Raw genomic sequence first — 20,796 nt, forward strand, 5'->3', positions numbered from 1 at the left:
CGGGGCAGGCCCAGGATGGCGCTGCGCTGCGCGGCCCCGGGCCGTGTCCGCTGGCTGGCGCGGGCACTGGCGGGCCCCGCTCGGCTCCTGCCGCCGCCCGCCGCCGCCACTGCCCCGCTGGGGTCCGCCCGGCTCCCCCCGCCCCGGCCCAGCGCCCGGTTCGCCAGCACCGCCGGGCCCGGCCCCGAGGGCCCGCAGCGGCGCGTCGTGGTGGTGAGGATCACCAGCCCCATCGCCTGGCTCCGCACCCGCTTCTACTACCTGCTCATCCGCCTCTACTTCGATCAGGAGTTCAGCGTCGAGGAGTTCACGCGGGGGGCCAAGCAGGTGAGCGGGGCCCCGGGAGGGCAGAGCGGCCGGCCTGGGGGGAAAGGACCCGCTGAGCCTCCCCGGGGCCTGGCGGTGCCCGCGTTTTGTTTCATGGAATCGCAGAATCCATTAGGTTGGAAAAGAGCTCTGAGATCATCACAGAAGGGGTCAGGGTGGAAGGGACCACAGTGGATCATCTCGTCCAACCTCCCTCCTCTTGCAGGGTCGTCCCAGAGCACCTTGCTCAGAATTGTGTCCAGACGGTCCTTGAATATCCCCAGTGAGGGAGACTCCACAACCTCTCCTGGCAGCCTGTTCCAGTGCTCAGTCACCTGCACAGTAAAGAAGTTCTTCCTCATGTTCTGGTGGAACTTCTGGGCATCAATTTCTGCCTGTTGCCTCTTGTCCTATTTCTTGGCACCACCAAGACGAGCCTGGAACCATCCACTTGGCACCCCCCTTTAGATATTTATACACATTAATGAGGTCCCCTTTCGGTCATCTCTTCATGAGGCTGAACAGGCCCAATTCCATCAGCCTTTCCTTGTAAGAGATCCTCGAGTCCATCCTCAGTGGGTCCATCCTCACTGTTGGACCCACTCCAGGAGCTCCATGTCTCTCTTGTACATTGAATCCAACCTGTGACCGATCACAACCTTGTCCACTAGGCCATGGCACCAACTGCCACATCCAGTCTTTCCCTGAATGCCCCCAGGGACGATGACTCCACCACCTCCCTGGGCAGCCCATTCCAATGTTTAACAACCCTTTCTGTGAAGAAATTTCTCCTGGTGTCCAACCTGATGTCATGTGTGGATATTGTAGTACCTGTGTGCTCCAAAATGTAAAATAGATGGAGTTCCCCACTGCTGGCTCCAAGCACCACATTTGGGGGGGGAGTGATATAAACTAAGATGTGCTTTTCTTTAGGAATTTCTTGTTTTCTTTTCCCAGATTCCACAATTAAAATGAGCTGATTTAGCAATTCCCCAAAATAGCATGAAGGAAGATGCTTCCAAACATTACAGAGACTTTAAGGGGAAATGTATATCAGCAGGTTTTCCTGAAATGATAAAGCTTAGGGAGACACACAGCTGGTGTATATGTTTGTTTCTCCAAATTTTGAACCAAGTAAGCTTTGTCAACAGAATGTGTCACAGAGGTAATGATCTCAAAGCTCATCATGTAAAAATGACAGTTATCTGCTGTGAAACTTCCAATTTTTATATTTACTTTGAACAGAAAAAACAAGCTCAAAACAACACATAATGTTAAAATGATTAATATCGATTCAAGAGAGAAAAAACATCACAACCTGTACCAAATTATTTGCCATGTGTGCAGAACCCCCTGTTTTATCTTGTCTTGGCTTGGTTTATTTTTACTTGCTGTAGAGTCCTAAACACAACGTCCTTTACAAGACCACTAATTGAATATGTACAGACATTATTGTATGTAAATATACCTGCAAAATTGAGGGGGAAAAAGGGGGTTTGCTTCTGAAGTTTAGACACTAAACCAGATTTCTAAAGAAAATTTCTAAATTGAAGCTTCAGTTTTGACTGAAACCAGGAGATGAGTTGAAAAAGAGGGCAGGGGAACAAAATATTTACAGGGAAAGACACAGACTGTTTGAATTATCAAAAAGAGTGAAAACAACATAGTGATACAGTGTACTGCAATGCTTTGTTTTAGTAAGCTATGCATTCCGTTACCTAATATGAAAAGATTTGATGTTTTAAATGAGAGATTGAAAAGAAACCTTATGATTTTATCTGTTCACGAAATCACTTTTTTAATGCTGGAGGGCTTGCAATTCAATGGTGAAACCCTCTGCAGATACTGAAATCTTAAATCATGGAATATTTGGGTACCTTGTCATGTAATGATGGATTAGTCTGAAAAATAAGCCAACCTAGTGTTGCTTGTTCATGTATATACTTTTTTTTTGGTAGGCCTTTTCTGTTGTTTCAAAGCTGCTGTCTCAGCGTAAACTTGACCTGCTGGATGAACTTGTGTCACCAGAGGTAAGTGCTTTCCATCTCTTATTCTAGCAACTGATTTTCCATAGTGAAGTAACATGCATTTGACCTGTCATTACCTATAAGTACTGCCAGTGGTTTAATTTGGGAAAACCAATGTATCACAGAACAGGCCAATTGTTTGTCCTGCAGCTTTTTTTATGTTTAATTTTAAGGCATGAAACTTAAAGATTTAAATTTACTGTATTTAAAGTACATTTTGGCCATTGAGCATCAGGACCAAATGCCAAAAAGATTGCTGGTGTACCAGGAAGGATTGAAAGGCAGCGGGTTCTGGATGGCAGGTGGAATTGTGAGTCTCCAGGTGTAGGCAGGCAGCTGAAGCTTCTGTGCACCAGAATTCAGATGAAGAAAGGAAGGGGTTTGTGCTCATCCCTGCTGCACTGATGTGTTCCCACCCCCCCACAGATCATACAGCCAATTACTGGTTTTGGCTGAAAGGCCTCAGTCTTGTGTTGTGGTGTCAGGGGTATGACTGACCTGGTTAAATATCAGTGCTGTGTTTTCTGTGTTTTTATGAATTTTTAATTGCTGAAGTTGTCTTGGCCTTCCCAGGGCATGGAGGTGGCAGATGCATCAGAGTGAAGTGGAGGAGATACTCCAGGTCTCTGTGTGCCGTGTTACAGGATGTCAGCGTGGCCTGCCCTATTGCCACCCATGCCTTTGCAGCAAAAACTCTGGTGCTGTTCTAGTGCATCCCCTCTGAACAATCTTGCCTCTTCTCTCTGAACAGAGATAGCAATAAAATGTGAGTTTGTTTCTTGCTGTTGTTTTCAAAGAGCGTCTCCTCTGCTTCCTCTTGAAAGAACTCCCTCTGGTCATCTTAAATTTTTCAGGTTTTACCTGGATCCAGAGACCTTATGTAACCTGATGATGTAGCAGATGAGGCTGTGATACCACACTACTTCATTGTTTCTTTGACCAATGAATTTTGTATCTGAAAAATGTACTAGAAACCAATACCTTCTAGTGAAGATTGCCTCTTGCTTCTGTGTAACCTCTATGTTTGTTGTTCAGAAATGGCAAATCAAGTTAGGGTAAAAACTGAATATTTTTGAAAAATACATGCTGCACAGCTTCATCTTTTCTTGTGACTTGACTTTCTCATGTGGTGTTTGAGGCGATGCCTCTGTGCAGTTTGTGCACCACACCATTTTTCTACTTAGCACAGTAATGTAGGTTGTAGGACACTCAGATACTGTGAATGTGGGATGGAACTTAATTCCCAGAGCAATGATTTTGCAGTCTTTTCTGTTTTGCTAGTGTTTAAACTTTTTTTGAAGGCAATGTGGATCACAAAATGGCAAAGATAAACTTAGTGGTAATGAAACTGATTTTCAAAGAAATTTGTGAAAGATAACTAAGCAATAATTGAACCAAAAGCTTAGGAACCTACACATAGTGAGAAATCATCAGTGAGAAGGCAGAGCGTGTGACTTTGGAAGCTTAACTGATGTTTTCTGTGGTTATGTGCCTTGCAATGCAGCTACTCTTTTGACAGTACCTTTTCTAAGCATTTTTTAAGATACTTGTTCTCCATTGGTTTTGAGCAGTAAATGGGTCTTCTTCAGTGCTGCTGAATGAGGGTTAGGAGTGCCCAGACCTCCCAGTGCTTTTCTCTTCTGCTGTGGTGTATGTTGCACAAATATTTTAACAATACAGCTCATTTTATTAACTGCAGTAGAAAAAGATTGTTACTTCAATTTCCTAATGAAAAACTAAGTGACAGTTTTTCTGAATTTAGGTACTTCAGGTGCTGAAGGAAAAGATTTCTTTGCTCCCTGACAGCCACAGGGATGCTTTAGCAGCTGACATTGATTCAATCATGTACACAACAGAAGGAGATGTTCGCATTTACTATGATGATGATGGTATGTTTAGAATCCTAAAACATTTGAGCAATGAGCAGTTTTATTTCCTGGTGTTCCACTAAGCAGGTGTTTTCCTTGCAGATGTGTTTTTGAGTACTGTTTCCCTTTCCTTGTTTTTTTGTTCGTAGCTCATCTGTATGTAATTTCTTGATTTCCTTTTAAACCAGAAACAAGAGTTTATTGTTAATATGTCGTGGTACTGTTTTGACTTCTGTTTAGGTTTTGCTTATTCCTCTTCTTTTGTACAGAATTTTATGTTGTTAGTCCTCAGCAATCTGAAACCACTCAAAACCAATTTTTCTGCTATATACTGAAAGCTGTTTGCTTCAACAACGAAAATACGTCCTCCAAGAAGAATAATGAAGGCTGGATAATGAAATCAATTTTGCTGTTCTAGTCTTTTTTTCATATAATGTATTTTGTTCTACGGCTCCCTGACTGTTTTTATTAAGCTAGTGATGAGCTCAAACAAGTTTTTCTTTTGGTTGGATACCAACATTAAGTGTTCTGTTCCTTATCAGACACAGTTGAGATTATTTGTATTCCATGGGTCTTCCACTGTGCACTTCAAGTTGAAATCAAAAGTCAGACCCAGTGAGCTTTTTTACTGATTTGGGAGATAGGCATTATTGTTTTCCTCTTAGATTGTTCCTGGGTTTGTACTACTCTATGTACTTTTGTCATATCAGTGGTTAGTTCTGGACCTTGTGGGAACCAGCTTTTTGTCATACCATTTCATAATATACAATGTCACACCACACTCATGCTAAAATACATACTTTTCTACTGAGGATTTTTATTGTTGCCAAACAGCATGAATATGACACTAAATAGCTTTATCACTTATTATTCTATCCTGTATTCTTTATGGCTGAAGTCAACTGCCCTTCTAGAGTCTGACTAGAATATATGCTAGGTAGCAAATAGGAGTATTTGACCAAAGAGAAACATGAGATCTAACTCGTGCTTTGATTTATTTCCAACAGGAAGAAAGTTTGTTAGCATCCTGATGTGTTTCTGGTATCTGAATGGTGCTAATCTACCTGATGAAGTACCAGGTGGAGCCAAAGTTTTTCAGATTGTGTTTGGAGATGAAAGCACAAAAGAAAAAAAACATCTTTTAACAGCAAACTATGAGTAAGTTTACTTGTCCTTTCTTTTCCCCACGTACGTGTGCTGGCTGTGTGATAAGCAGTTGGGGAACTGAAGGCATTCACACTGTACCAGTGCAGAACCTGGTGTGTTTTAATTTACCTTGATTCTAAAGTAAGTTCATTCTCATCCAGCTTTCCAGTTTTGATTTTAGGGCCAAATTTTTTAAATACCCCTCAAAGTCATTATGTTATTACCTTGTTTCTGAATTGACATTAATGGGAACTCTTTCTCTATCAGGAAGAGAAGTATTTGGAGCATTGAGTGAGGTTTCTGATCCTTTCCTATACCGGCCCTGCAGCTTTCAGGAAATAGGCCAGTTCTTGTTTTGCATTTCTTGTAGCTCAGCTAACAGCAGTGCAGTCAAGCCAAGCAGTAAAGTGTAGTGCTGTCGACTTGTCACTTCCCCACAGAAGTCAGAACTGCAATTAGCTGAAAAAGTAGCTCATGAAAGAGGAAATTATTTAGCCAAATGCTTTCTGCAGAAAGGCAGAACAAAGGAAGCATCACCTGGTATTCAAATAATTCATGCCACTGATCCAAGCCTTCAAAGCACACATTAGGTAGATGGATTTTTCACAGGAATGCTTGTAAGTAATGTCTGTGTTGGTGTACTGATGTCAGAGCAGTGCAGAAAATATATGCACAGTTGACAAAATGTACTGAAAATAAGATTCTCAGAAGTTGGGAGAAGTGACGATTTTTGTGTGAGAAATGCAATATGGTCAATGATTTACTCCCACATTTGAAATTGAAAGTATGGGGTCTACTTGATGAGGAGCTCTGAAGCAAAGATAACACTCATGAGGCCACCAATGCTTTTTGCCTGAATGGATTTTTGTGGATCCATCCCTTAGCTGAATTCAGCATCTTCCTTAGAGTTAGAGGCTTCTTAGGTTCCATTAACCTTAAGAGCCTTCCCTTAAGGCCTAAATATCTTCCCAATCCCCAGCAGAGAGATCTTTGCAAGTGTGTGTTCCTTAACCTAAACACAAACGGGCAAAGACACTATAGGCCTTGGAAGCCCAGTGTTAAGTATTTGGATGTCTGAAGAAGACAGTTTGCAGGCGTGGATTTGCATGTCATTGCAAAGCAATGATGTTATACTGCTCTTGTCTGTGATATGCAGGTTATTTAGGAGCATGAATATTCAGCTTGAAGCTTAGGCTTATCTTTAGATGACAAGCAGTCAGAGCTGACATGCTCAGAGAGGAAGTCATTAATGACTACAAAAGGCAGAAGACGACTTTAAAAATAGAAGTGGATATTTTCATTTTCTTGTTGACAACTGTGGAGTTTTCTTTCAGTGCTACTGTTAACTTGATCTTTGATGTAGTTCTCAAAATACATTACTTTTTAGAGTATAGTTCAGTAAAAATGAAAATTTTCAAGTAGAATGTGTAGCGTGTGATTTCCCTTCTCAATGCAATTACCATCCCATTAAATGAAACCCTTTATTGACAGATGAAGATCTGCCACAAAGCTTCATTCATAGTTACCTCTGTGAAAACCCTTGATATCTGGGCCTCTACTGCGGCTGATCCTGTGTGTGGGATCTGAACCAGAACACTCTGAAGTCAGTGATTTTGTTTCTTGTCATAGAAATAATTTTAATCTTCCATTTTGGGGCATAAACACTAGAGTCTAAGTAGCTGTTACAGGAATAACTGAAGTAAAATCTTTTGTCATGATTTCTTATTGTATTAGTAGCTCTATAAGATTAGTAAGTTTTAACAGCCCTTCATTTGCTATCTTTCCTTTTCCAGGTTCCAAAGAGAATTTACAGAAGGAGCAAAACCAGACTGGACAATTACACGGATTGAACATCCAAGGCTATTAGAATAAATGCTTTCTACAGCCTTTTTATGTACCATTGTAAATGTTCTGATGTAACAAGTATCAGGGGGTTTGGGGTCTCTTTTTTTCCTTTCTTACCCTTTCCTCCAAAAGATAGATGAATTTTGTATGTTTGATTCTCAAAAATTTTTTCTGAAACATTCATTGTGCTGCAGTATTCCAATAAAGCCTTTTCCCTGGATCAGGCTAGTACAAATTTAATTGGCTCCAATGCTCATCCAAGACATTTAGGCAGAGCAGTTTCACCCTGGCAGGTGTTATGGGTATGTTGACTTACATTCTGAGAAGAGATGGTACTGTTTGAAGATAAGCAATGCTTTAATGGCTGATGGCCCTTCTGAGTTACTTTCCTATGTTTCTTTTTTCCCTTAGGGACTGTACAATATATAACTGAATAATATGCAAGATGAAATAGAGGTAGATGGACTTCTTAGATTGTCTAGCCTCAGCAGTTCATTTTGAGGTAATCTTGCTTTTGAATATGTTTTGAGATTAAGAAAGTTAGAGCCATTATCAGTATTTGCTACAGGATTGGAGTAAAAAAAAAGCTTCTAGCATTGCACTGGGAAAATACAACCAAGAGATATGTGTGTTTTGAAAAATTAAAAAAAAAAACCATTCCTTTCAATTCAATAACATATAGGCAATTCCAAGTTTAGAGGTTTATGAAAGAAAAATCAGTTAAACCCATGAATTTAAAAGAGGACCTGACAGTTAAGGTGAATGAAGTCCTCTGTTTGAAATGCATGTTAAAGAAATGAACAAATCCTTAAAATTAGATGTTGCAACTGAACAACTCAGTTTATCTCTGGTTTCTGGAACACGAGAATCCTGGTGTAAGAAGCTTGAGGCTTTTTTGTGTGAATCAACAGGAGAACATTGTAACAGGTTTCTTCATCCCTTATATCAACTTCAAATATAAAGCTAACTTTCTACACAGGCATGCTGTAGACATTAGTGTAGTGTTTTGAAAGTATAAAGTATAATTACTGTGATTCACAGTAGTTGTGATTGAAAGGTATAAATTAAATTTTCCATAGCTCAGCTCTTTTGATCCAGTGATTTAATGAGGGGAACATTTAAATCTTATCAAAAAGTTTTTAATGTCAAATCTTGGAAAAATAATTATGCTACTTTGTTCTGCCTTAGCAGCAGCAGCCTGGCCTTATAATGCAGAATTTGTGATTTGTCCTCTGGACAAAGTTCACTGATGACAGAGTGCCTTGTCCTCAGGGGAGGAGCAGAATTCTGTATATATGGCCATTGTGTTTGCAGTCAGCCTGGAAAAGTTTGAGACAAAGCAAAAAATGTTTATTATTCTGTGGGCCATTTGCTCAATGGTGGGATGTCCAGTTTGGCCACTGAATGATGTGCTGCAAGAAGCTGCAATCAGACTTATTTGGGTCTGTAACAGACCCCAATAACAAGTAACAAGAGACAAAGCAGAACACTAGTGAAGTGTGCAGATGCACTTCTTAAAGAAGTCATTACGATGGAGCAAAATAAGAAAAAAGCCACTGAAGCCGTCTTTATATTCAGGAGTGTCTGCTTTCGTGTTTCAATAACATAGATCTATTCAGAAATACTGGTATATCTTAGATTTTAATTCAGGTTACTTTATTAGTGTCTTTTTTGTGTGATTGGATGTATCAAAATGAGAGTCTCTGTCATGACTGATGAAGAATTACCCTTTTACTACTGAGTGCTCCATTTTTGGTTGCAAAGTAGACCCTTCTGTATGACTGATAATGAAATTTGTTTGTTTTCTTCACTATAAAATTGTGACTTGATACAAACATGCTCCAAGTTGATAACACAGTTTTGCTGCAAAAGGTGTAATTGAAAATTTACATGCACTGCTTTATTCTTTTGAAGTTGTGTATCTTGTGCATGGGGCCAGAGAGGGCAGCACTTGGATGTTTGTGGGTTTTTCCACCTCTAAGCTTCATCTAAAAAATCGTCCTGGAGACTGCAAATCTCCATCAGATGCAGAACTACTTGTGGCCTTATTGCACCGTAAATGAATCAGAAAGGCACATAAATTACTAAGCTTACTGTATTGGAAAGTGGTCTTCTCCCACAGTGAATAAAACTGGTGCAATCAAACTGAATTTAGAGTCTGATACTGGTTTCAGAAATAAAAACGCCACCATCACTCCACCCCAAAAACCCACCACATACTACCCCAAATCCAACTTGTAAGTAACAAGACAAATGTACAGCTTGGAGGACATTGAAGTTTATAGGAAGGCTTGACTCCTTTTTACCTGCCATCCATAAATTCTGTGTCATATATGTGATCTTCATAGCAATTAATCAGACTCAAGTGGATGTCCCTGAAGGGCTATAGTCATCTTATGGCATCCATGTTTTCTCTCATGGAAGTACTTTTCTTCTGTGTCGTCTGTTCAGGCAAAACGGGAACTTCTGGCTTCCATGTTGCCATCCAAAAGTAGCAATAAAAAAATGTATTTAGTTTCTTCAAGTGAATATATTTCTATATGCTGTCAAGGCTGTCCCAAATTCCTATGGCAAAAGGGATGAATAAAAGGTTAAGTTTGCTTCATCTCAGTCTAGACAAAGATAGAGAGAATATTGTCTTGTAATTTTGGGATTTCCAGTCCTGCCATTCAAACACTTTACCGTAAAAATCATAATGATAACTTTAATGTTCAGAATTATAAAAACGAACTAAAGGAATTGTTTCATGATTTGGGAATAATGATGCTCGTCAGGGAACAGTAGAATGGTGTGGAGATCCCAGATTTTCCTATTATTTGTCTCAGACATCACCTTGGAAATCACAACGTGTAAGGATTTATGTGTGCCTGATTTCCCTCTCATCTCATTGCCTCGCTTGCATTTCTGTTGCTTTATGTGGGAGGACAAGTACAATTGTAATTATGGTGTGTAGCCTGTAAATCCCCATACATGACCATCTAAAATATTTGCAGTTTTAGCCTACAAATGTCTTCATTCAGACCCCATTAATTCTTGAAAACAGTGTTACCAGGCTTGGTAGTGATTTTTAAGGTAAAATTCATATCTGTTAGCAACACTGATATTTCTCATTCATTTTACACAGAACTGTGAGGTCACACAAGGTGTCTGGACTGCACTTCAAGTGGGGATGGAAATTCAAAGTACCACATTCTTCTCCTCTGTGAGAAATCATGTTTGTTTAGGTTCATGTGGAGCTTGGGAAGCCTTAATTTTTCATTTGTTCATCTGAAACTGTGGTCATGTTTAATAATTCCTGACAGCTGCCTAGCACAATTTCAATGCATGTGCCTAAATCTTAACAAGCACTAATTAAATCTGGCCAACAAAATCCCTATTAATTTGCACACCCCACTCACCAGTAGATGGCCTTGGCCACAAAGCAATTGTGGCTGGAAAGAGACTGGCATTAATGAGAGTGCTAGCAAGGTAAAAAAATAAAATGGTAGAGGCATTGAGTACTGTTTAAATTATTTAGACTTGTCTTACTGTAAAGTCTTGATATTTTTACTGACTTTCATCCTAAGTCAACGATAGTGTCTTGTGTTCTCTCTGCAGCCCCTGCCCATTTTAAAGTGGCAATTTATCAGTGTTCTTAATATGGGAGAGATTTATTGTCTGTGTGAATTCACACAGGCACCTCAGTGCCTGGCAGTAGCAAAGCTTATTTTTATATTCATATTTTAAAATATATTTATCATATTGATTCTGGTTCCTTTCTCTCCTGTCCCAGCATTGCCTGATTACTTCAGGGGGCACATTTAACTTTTTCCAGGGTTTAAGGTGTGTTCAAGCCTGACCTTACCATCACTTCAGGTTATATTTAGTAGTAAAAGTTGTATTTGTCACAGTAGCGATCATCCTCCTTCAAAACTTCACAAACTCCTGGGGGTTTTTTTTGTCCTGTGGTTAAACTTGATTTCTGTCCCGTGTGCTTCATTGGCTGCAGGTGGGGGCCTTTGAGATCCCTTGCAGGCTGTAGTCACATGATGGCTCACAGCTTAAAATAAGATGGGATACAAGTGTGTGTAGTGGAAAGTGTTTCTAGTTTCATTCTTCCCTCCTCCATGGGTGTGATAGTTGATCTCTAAGCACTGGACCAGGTGTGGCCACAGGAAGAGGTATTTAGCGGTTAAAAAAGAAAGCATTAGCTACACAGCTGTGCTTTTCTTCTTCTAAGGGAAAGGCAGCTCGGGCAAATGGAGTTGCACAGTGAATCATGGGGGTTCCACTCCTTGTCTTTTATCTTCATTTTCCATTGTTAGTGTGCTAGTCTTTTGGATTTTTACAGTCCTGCCATTTAGGATGGAGGTTAAGTAAGTCTTATGTGAATCTACGGCACTGTTGAAAACACCCCGTTAATCACAATGCTTTCTCTCAGGTGTATTTTGTCTGATTTCAGTGATGTGTCCTTTTCCTGAAATATGGTTCTCCTATTGAAGTTGATAGGGAAACTGTCACGTGTTTTAATGGGAGCAGACTGCAACTTTTTTGCTGCCTTTGAAGTTACTCCATCAGAAATAGAGGGAAGCTAAAATTAGACATGCTGTAGGTTCTTGAGTCCCATTTCATCCTTCCCGTGGCTGTCACAGAACAAGGCTTTTGATAGTGAGTTTGGTACTGTAGTGCCAAGGGAGGCACTAAGATGGAAAGGAGCAGGACAGCAAAACAAAGTGCAGAGAAGATGGCATTTCACCAAGGATGCAGCTCTTTGCCTTAAGGACATGGGCTGTTTGGAAACAAGAGGTGATGTGACTTGAATATTCCTCTAAACTATATTTTGCAGTTGACAGTAACCTTTTACATAAAACACTCTACTTCTGCTCAGGTTTGTGTATGGGGAAAAAAAGTCTGAGTTTCCAGGATCAGAAGTGAAGTCCCACCTTAAGTTTGCAGAGATTTCATAATCTGACTGGAGAGGGATTGAAGAGGCTGCCTGGGTAAATCAGAGCAACTAACAGGCTGTTTCTGTCTTACACTAATTAGCAGCTGGCACATTCCTAGAAATTGGGAATAAAAAAAAGGAGAGGGGGAAATGCCTTGATAATCCCTCTCTTCTGAACTTTCTGGAACCACTTGGCAAGTGCAGCATCCATAATGTAAGTCCTAGCTGCCAAGTCTGGGAGCAGAAGTTTCAGTGGTGCAATTAGATTAAGTGGGTACCTCGTTACAGCCCAGGATCTGTCAGAACATGGGTTTCTGTGCTTGCTGGTGATGTTAATGTTGTTTGAGGACCTTCATGTTTCTTATCTGCAGTACAGCCAAACAAGGTCATTACTAGTGATGTTATCTTTTTGTAATGTTTGTTTTGTGAGAACTGATGAATATAAATAATGCTTTGGGGGATATTTTTTATATACTTTCGGAGGGAACAAGATTGAGGGTCTGCAGTATAAGGTGACACACAAGCTAGTGAAAATGAATTTTTGTAGTCTAGAACTCATGTCATGCAATGTGCTGACCACTTAAACTTCTACCCTAATCACACCAGCAGTGATTAGATCTTCACCTAAGTCATGAAGAGGTCTCCTTGGATTGGCAGCTGCCTGAAATCTCATTTCTGTATGCTCGAAGTACATATATTATTAAAATCTGTAATGAGTTTAGTCATGTACTTTGTCCTTTTTAATTATCAGTGGGGTCATTGTCCCTTAGGTCTACCTCAGGCTCAACTCCCTATAGCAGAATCTTCTGAGCTGTTAGCATATTTCCTACTTTTTTGTCATTAGTGTCATTTAGTCACTCTTTTTTTTAATCTGAGATAAGAGGTGCTTTTCATAAGGTAGAACAACAGAGAGATTGCTGATCCTCTGGGTGTAGTGTGCCTTGTTGGTTGCTATAGGAATCCTTTATGGACTTCTGCTGAGGTGTGCTCTCAGAAGGCATCATTTCTGCTGTTATAGTTCAGTCTCTGTGTGATTTCCATCCTTCTGTCCAGCCCTCTATCTAAGAAAGTAGTAAAACATTGGTATGAGTACTTGGGAAGATGGTAGAATTACCGTGGCTTGAACTGTAAACTATTAGGTGGTGTATCTACTTAAAAGTTTCAGAAGCAAATCTACAGATCATATGTTGAGTCTGAATTTGTATCACCTGCATTAAAACAGTAATTATAAGAAAATCTTAGGCAACTTGATTTCTTCTGTAAGGGAGGGCTTTTTCTGTTGTTCATGTTGTTCTGTGGTGGTTTTGTTTGTATTTTGGTTTTTTATTCTATCTTAAACACCAGCAGTTAGTCAAGGATAAAGAAAGTGTTCCATTGCTAAGAGATAGTATAGACATCTAAGGAAAAAGTGGGTTCTTTATCTGGGTGGTCATTTTTGCATATTTCGTGTTCTACTTTCAGATTCTGTGTTGGAAAGAAGTGAATTTTTTAATGCCAAATTGGTAATGTTCACTGACTTTCTCTACTGCAGGGGCTATTGTTTCCTAATGGAATCATTTGCATGTATTTTGCCCAGTTTTCTGCCAGTACAGCTCATGCTGCAGGGTCTCCTGCAGTGTACAATTTAATCTCTTACTTTCATTTCACTGAAGTATATAGATTTCAGCAGGGGTAGCTGGGTGAAGGTTAGTGCCTGTATTATACTGGAGATCTGCTTAAGTGATCTAATGGCTCCTTCTGGCAAACTGTGAAATTATAATAGCAGAAGTAGGGAGAGGAAGGGGATCAAAGGTGGATGCTAATGCAAGATTCGTATAAAGAGAAAGCTGTATGTATTCTGTCTCTAGAGCAGAAGCTGTAACAGTCCTGAAATGCAAATAAGTTTAGAAAAACTGAGAAAAATAAGAACATGGTGAGAAAGTCAGTGTTCTGACTGGATGTTGTTCTCTCAGCTAAAAAGGCCAGAAACTTCCCTCAAAACTGAGGCAAGGAGAATTTCTTGTAGGATTCTGAGGTGGTGTCCTGGTTATCAGGAAGAAACAAAGTCTAGAGGATTTACAGTGACTTGCCTCTGTTGTGAGGGAGATCTTCAGAACACTTTACAAAGTGAAGACACACGTGCTGAAGCCTTCATTTGCAAGAACCTGGGATTACTTCTCTCTAACAGTAATCAGTGCCTTCTCATGAGAGTGTCTGATATGTTCAGTCTGCAGTCAAATGGCCTTTGTGCTTTTCTATTTATTTACTATCACACAACTCTCTTCTTTCCCAGCCTTCTGACAGATCTAGCAGTGGCTATTTGAGGAGATTAGCTGGTGATACTCACAGATGCATTCATCCCATTGGAGTCTCAGAATCATTTGGTTGTCTTTCCTCAAAACTCTAGGTGTCTCTAATAGCCTGACCAGAGCTGAGCACACTGCTGCAGATGAGCCTGCTATATTTATCTGGTGTTGGAATAATTTCCTCTAATTTCGTACTTATATTTATGAATTCTCAAGCTTAATTTGCAGGATCTTATTTCTCCTGTTAAGCACAATACCAAAGCACACTTGACATTTCTCCCAAGCATTATTTTCTGACCGTGTGTGTGACCAGTAGGGATTTCTTTCCTTGTTTCATTTGAGTTTTTTGTCTAATCACACATTGCCAACATAGTGAAAAACATAGTGTGTTTTTCCCTTGTTTTTAACCTTGTGTGTTCCTAGTCTTTCTTTCATATTCGATATCCTTTTCCCTTCTTTCTTGTTCATTTTGCTTTCTTTATGGTGCATTATGTGATTACTTCTTTCATCCTGTGCCTAGAAAAAAGATAAAATCTATGTTTCAAAGATTATGCCCAAAGCTACTTAAAGAAAAAAAAAAAGTTTGCTGCTTCAGACATTCAAAAAATGCCAGAGGAAGGCCAGCATTAGTTTCCTGCACTCAGATTTTCATGAACTCTTATCTTGCTGCCTGTCTGCATGTCTCTGCTGGGACAGGCTCAGCTGTGTCCCTTGAAGTCAGGGCCTGTCTAGATGCAAGTGATTCTGAAAATTGACCAGTGTACATGTCACAGTGTGTACCCCCTCCTACACACATCTCTAGTCATATTCTTATGTAAATCGATACCCTAACTCTCAACACAGTTTATTTGATACCTAAAATTTCTGTGTCTGTTCAAGCACTGAAGCACTAATTCAGCCAATTGTTTGAGCACAAAAGACCTAATTGTTTGCTTTAGCTTCCCTGCTGCTTGACTAAGACAGTGCCCCTGTAACTTATATTTACATGATCTTTCCTTATTGCTTAAATTTTTCTTGAACTTTCACTAGACATTTACTTAAAGAACCCTCCCTGTACCATTTGGGTGTAGAATGAGCTACAAAACAAAGAGGACTTTGAAAGGATTCATTTAGATACATAGTGTTGCTTGCTTGCTTCTTAGCTGGTTTGCTGGACTTTGTGGTTTGTGAGAGCTGTTGTGGGGGAGTTTTGAATTGCTTTCTCATCTCTCTTAATTTCTTGTTTGCCTTCACAACAGGCTGCCTGTTTTAGTAGTCTTCTATATTTCTCCCCAGTGGACTATATTTCCTGTTTTCTCTGTGAACAGCACCGTATGTAATTGCTTTACCATTCTTGCTTTCTTCCTGAATGATTTGGGAACTATTTTGGAGCTTTTATCCAGATATACATCCCACTCCCAATTGTACGAGCTCTTTATGTTCCCAAGTTAGTCCTGAAGAAGACTGTTTCGAAATCCACATACACACTTTAACATATTTTGTTTTTACTCCCCTACACTTCCTTGTGGAGCCTTGACAGCACTTTGCTGATCCCACAGCAGTTTGGAGCACACAGGTATCTGAGGAAAGTGGCTTGACGCTGTCACTTCAGTTATTCTTAAACTGGTAATCCTGATTATTAATGAAGACCACATCTAAATACATGGTCTTTGTGGGTTTGCTTGTGTCACTGTTTTTTATGTTTTGGTTTGGGTTTGCTGGTTGTGGGTTGTTTTGTTTGCTTTTTTTCTTGGTTCGTTTTCTTTCTCCCCCAGTGCTGCATCTGACTTAATGTTTCATAAAGCAAATCACTGAGTAAATTTGTAACTTCTGTCATCAGGGCCTTAAATGCCTGAGGTGCTTCCTGTTTCATATTCACAAGGCTGAAGTTGCACATTATTAAAATCCTGTCATTTCAGCATGAATTATTTTATTGAGTCATATTTTATTCACATGTCTTTTCTCTTTCAAGGTTCTCTCTGGTATGCATCAAACACTTGTCTGTTAGTCCTACAGTCTGCTGTAACAGCTTAACTTGGATTAATTTCTTATGCTTGTTAGTTTGTGAAACAGCTCTGGGTTTGAGTTTTAGCTTCTGTGTTTTCCACACTTCATTTTTTCTTCTTCTAATTTTTTTCTTTCTGCTAGAAATTGTCCAGAAGGGTTGTATTTTCAGTGGATATTTGAATGTCTGACCCTAAATGCAGAACAAAGTTCCCAAAAAAAGGATACACTCTATGTGTTTAGGAGATTTGAATGAAGCATGCTTATTATCACTTCTTTGAATAGCTTTTTATAATTCAATCCCATTATTCTCAATACCATATTCCATCCTAGTATTCTTAATGGTTATTTCTACCAATGCAAACAAGAGCAACACCAAACAAATATAGAAGAAAGGTCACTTTGGAAATAAAAGAAGTACTGTCCTCACTGTTGAGAGATATGGATTTGTCATTCTTCCTGTTTTGTTTTGGCTTCTCAGGCGAGAGCAGACTGTGCTCCATGGAGTTTCTTCAGGCATTGTGCAAGCTACTGCACAGTTAATGTTATACTGGAATGAGTCTGCCAGAATTCTTAAACCATTCGCTGTAGAGGTTTTTAAATAAAAGGCACCAAAGTAAGGCCCCATGTGGCATAAGGCATAAACACCAAAGGGGTCAGAAAGCATGTGTAAATACAAGACATGATGGCAAAATAATGGTGGTGTTTAAAGTATTGTTTCAATTTTGCTCATCTTCCTCATGCTTGGTTCTCAGATGTAATGAAATTCCTAAAGAACAGTTGTCCTTTTTGCTTGCTTTGTTTTCCTAGGTATATGGCTGCTTAACCAGCTTACAGCAAATAGTTTACCAGTGCATGTCATGCACTAACTCCTTAGTGTATTTGTGGTAAGGATAAGGTACAGAAACCTAACATATGTATCACTCCCTAAAAAGGTGTTGTGTTCATACAGAAATGTTAATGTATGTCTACCCTATAAGCCAGCCATTGTAACTGATCTTTCTACACCACTGAGAAATGAAAAACCTGTTTTTCATGCAGCTTTCAGAGCATTTTATTCAGTATGTTCATTTATAGATGGAAATGGGGTTCAACTATGCGGGTTTGCTTGCTGAGCCGGTGGGAGAATGCAGTTCTCCAGCCTCAGCCTAGTGCAGTTTCTGTTGGGTCACAGTTTACCTCCAGTATTTGTGCTTCATTAGTGTGCTTTTAAAACATGCATTTTGCTTGTTTGAGGCCTGATGGCTCTATTTCCAAAGGCCTGAGTACCTCGGGTTTCTCAATGACTTTGGCAGTGAAACTGCCCAATACCATTCACTGAAGTCAGCTCATGAGAGACATGACTCAAAATTTATTCAGTGTTATAAATGACTGCCTTTGATTTCAGCGTGTTTCAGAATAGGCTGCAATTCACTGAGGAGCCTGGGCACCCAACAAGGTAAGGTGCTGCTGAGTGTACTAGCCCCAGTGCTATCCAATATTCTATAGAAGCACCGTGGATTACATAGTTTCACTCTTGCTTTTTGAGTTTTGTGTATTTCTAGGAATTTTTGGTTGTTTGGTTGTTTAGCATTTGGTTAATTGTTTCCTTGGGTTTTTAGAGTCAAAATTATGACTCAAAAATTTATTTTATAAATCTGAGCTTCATTTTATCAGTTTGATAAGTTTGCTTAAGAACTTCTTAGAACATGTTTTAGGGTCTTACTGTCCATGTGGCTTTGTCTCAGAACAGGAGCAATGACTTTCATCTTTTCCCTGAGTGCAGTCCAAGTTTTGTATGAAACTAGGCCTGTTCTACTCTGGTGTGGTCTTGGAGCAGTAAAATAATCTCTGTGGTGTTATGTGGGGGACAGCCTAGAACCAAGCTGCACATACAGTCCAGAGCAGCTGTATGCTGCTTTCCTCAGAGCAGTGGAGCTCTCTGAGTCATCCCTCTCCACGAGCCAAATTACCCAGTGTTTGTGCTTCAAATACTTCCCTGACCGATATACCAGACTGAAGCTTCCTGTTCTAATATTGATTTAAGACTTGAGTATCAGTGGCTTATTTTTCCACATTATAATTCTGTTTCCTATTTAACAGTCCTCTGGGATATGCAGAGGGACAAAGTCAGACCTCTCTAGCAGTCAGAATGAGGGGAGGGGAGAAGCATATGAAGGACATCGATGGAAAGAGGCAGAGCTTGAATCGCAGTGCAGTGTAGAGAGAATTTTGGTTCAGCAGTCAAATTGTGTACTGTACTATTTGCCAAAATAGAAGAAAAACAGCACTCATTCTCTGGAAAGCTCTCTCCTACAGGAATTTGTTAGATTACTTTAAGTTTCATATTATTTATAAGCTCTGACCCAGACTTCTCATTAACTGTTCCCAAAACATTAGAAAAGGAAAGTAGAAGTACTTCCTGCTTCATGTATCTCTCTGGTTAACAGCTGTGCCTCTTAGAGGAAAGAGAAAATAGCCAGTGGTGATAAAAACTCACCCTCATGAGTAAGGAGTATTGCTGCAGCACGTGTTGCTTCTCCTCGGGATCCTCATGTAGCAGCAGTCACCAAATTGCCCTGAAGTGCCCCACCCTGCAAACAATTTAATTGTGGGCAGAGAAAGATTCACTCATCTCCTTCCTCCCCTTTGACTGCCTATTCCTTCTGTTAAGTCTTTGCTGTTTTTAATTTTTAAAAAATTGTCCTAGACTGGGCTCCTGAAGGAGTGCAGATGCTCAGAAATTATTGAGTTCTTTGATCAGGTATTGGTCTGGTCCAGCAGTCATGAGCTTTGTGAAAGTGTGAGGAACCATTTATATTCCGTCTCTGCATGTGATCAGCCCTGCAATACTGGGTTGCAGGTTTGTGCCTTCTTTCAACCAGAAGTTCTCTCTCATGGAGCCTAGTCTCTACCATTGAACCAGTGCTGGGGCAGCCTGCTGTCCCCAAATGAATCTTGTTACATCAGACCATCATCTACATAACTGTTGGTGTCATGGTATTACCTACTCCTCTTCCCCCTTAGTTTTTGTGTTTGTTCCAGTCCAATATTTCTGAATAAAAGTGGTCAAAAATGACAGCAGTGGCTTAATATTTGTAAAATTAACTAGACTCTGAGACCTGACTACTTTTGGTTTGTTTTATTCTGGCTTTCTGAGTTTATATGCTCATCAAAGACATGTTTTTGGAAGCTTTACTCTGTGATATTGAAGAGAAGGAGTGTGTATCTTCCAGTGCCACCAAGACTGTCCCCAGTTCACATGTTTGTGTGAAATCGGGGTTTACGATCATGTGAGGCATGATAACAGTCACAGGAGTCAATAACAGTGCTTACTCATGTTTGCAGATGGGGTTGATACACAAGCATGAGCCAGCTGACCAGCCCTGCCTGTGGAAAAAAAAAACAAGGTCCTTAGATCTCTTCATCTCTGCATTGGCATTTGAGATTCTCTTTTCCTAAGTGGCACATACATTACTTCAAGGAGTCAATGACTTCCTTGTCCAAACTGTGCTTTGTAAGTCAAAGCCATCTAAATGCAGTTCTACTAGTTGCTGTTTCCTAAGGCTTAAACTTTTCCACCTTTTCTGGTTAAGGGAGATATTACAGTACTGCAGGTAGTTTACTCTGTGTGCATTCCTAAGTCCTACTTAGGAAGACAAACCATTTCTAATCCTCCCAGCCCAGTGGAATTTTAGTGCATTGGGAACACTGACAGTCTCTCAGTATTCTCTTTTGATATATATTTACATATACAACTATTAACAAATCTCCCCACTATTTACTAAAACTACATCATCCATAAGGCAAGGCCAGAATTCATAGTAGTCCCTTGGGTGTAAGCAAGATCAGCACCCAATCATTACTTTTTCTAATAGGAAGCTTGGAGTGCAGAAGGATGTTCTTGTGTGGCAGACTGTTGCTCATAATATTTGGTGTGTGTCTAAGTGAAAAAAGGATGCCTTTGTATTTATATTACCCAGTTTGTATTCCCCTAGCTGGAATATTACAGACACTTTTTATAACGATCAGAGAATTTACTTCTCACTGAATAAAGAAGTAGGCTACACAATGAAACTGGATCACTTTTTTTGAAGAGCAGGAAATCCTCTTGACCTCAGTTCCTGCCTCAGAATGTAATCTACATACTTTACCTCTACTCATATGTGTATATATGCTTGCATACATCTGTGGAAAGCTGGAGGAATGAACAAGTAATATAAGGAATTTTTAAGAATAAATTCCTAACCCTCAACCTATCTGTTACCTGGGATTTGTTACTGCTTCTGGAGATTTGACTGAAAGAGCCAGACTCCAAACTGAAAAAGCTGTCTATTTAGAATAGCTTTAGGTAACTGGGATCAATTGTTAAGAATGTTATTACTGGTTAATGTGACTGCTAGAAAATATGTAAGGGAGTTATCTCAATGACC

The 20,796-nt window shown here is 39.9% G+C and overlaps 1 protein-coding gene across 1 annotated transcript; it reads left to right on the plus strand.

Moving 5' to 3' along the window:
• Nucleotides 1–7: 7 nt before the first annotated feature.
• Nucleotides 8–9,342, plus strand: MAIP1 (matrix AAA peptidase interacting protein 1). The gene is made up of 5 exons (XM_027636453.1): nucleotides 8–327; nucleotides 2,265–2,336; nucleotides 4,096–4,222; nucleotides 5,209–5,359; nucleotides 7,141–9,342. Exons 1-5 carry the CDS (start codon nucleotides 16–18, stop codon nucleotides 7,217–7,219), a joined length of 741 nt encoding a protein of 246 aa, XP_027492254.1. The 5' UTR covers nucleotides 8–15; the 3' UTR covers nucleotides 7,220–9,342.
• Nucleotides 9,343–20,796: the final 11,454 nt, after the last annotated feature.

Source organism: Corapipo altera, unplaced genomic scaffold, assembly GCF_003945725.1.
Source record: "Corapipo altera isolate COAL_440 unplaced genomic scaffold, ASM394572v1 45, whole genome shotgun sequence".
Classification (NCBI taxonomy): domain Eukaryota; kingdom Metazoa; phylum Chordata; class Aves; order Passeriformes; family Pipridae; genus Corapipo; species Corapipo altera.

Coding starts and splice junctions, on each gene's coding strand:
- MAIP1 (XM_027636453.1), top strand. CDS start 16: ATGGCGCTGCGCTGCGCGGCCCCGGGCCGTGTCCGCTGGCTGGCGCGG. Junction 328..2,264: donor TCACGCGGGGGGCCAAGCAG/GTGAGCGGGGCC, acceptor TTTTTTTGGTAG/GCCTTTTCTGTTGTTTCAAA. Junction 4,223..5,208: donor CATTTACTATGATGATGATG/GTATGTTTAGAA, acceptor TATTTCCAACAG/GAAGAAAGTTTGTTAGCATC.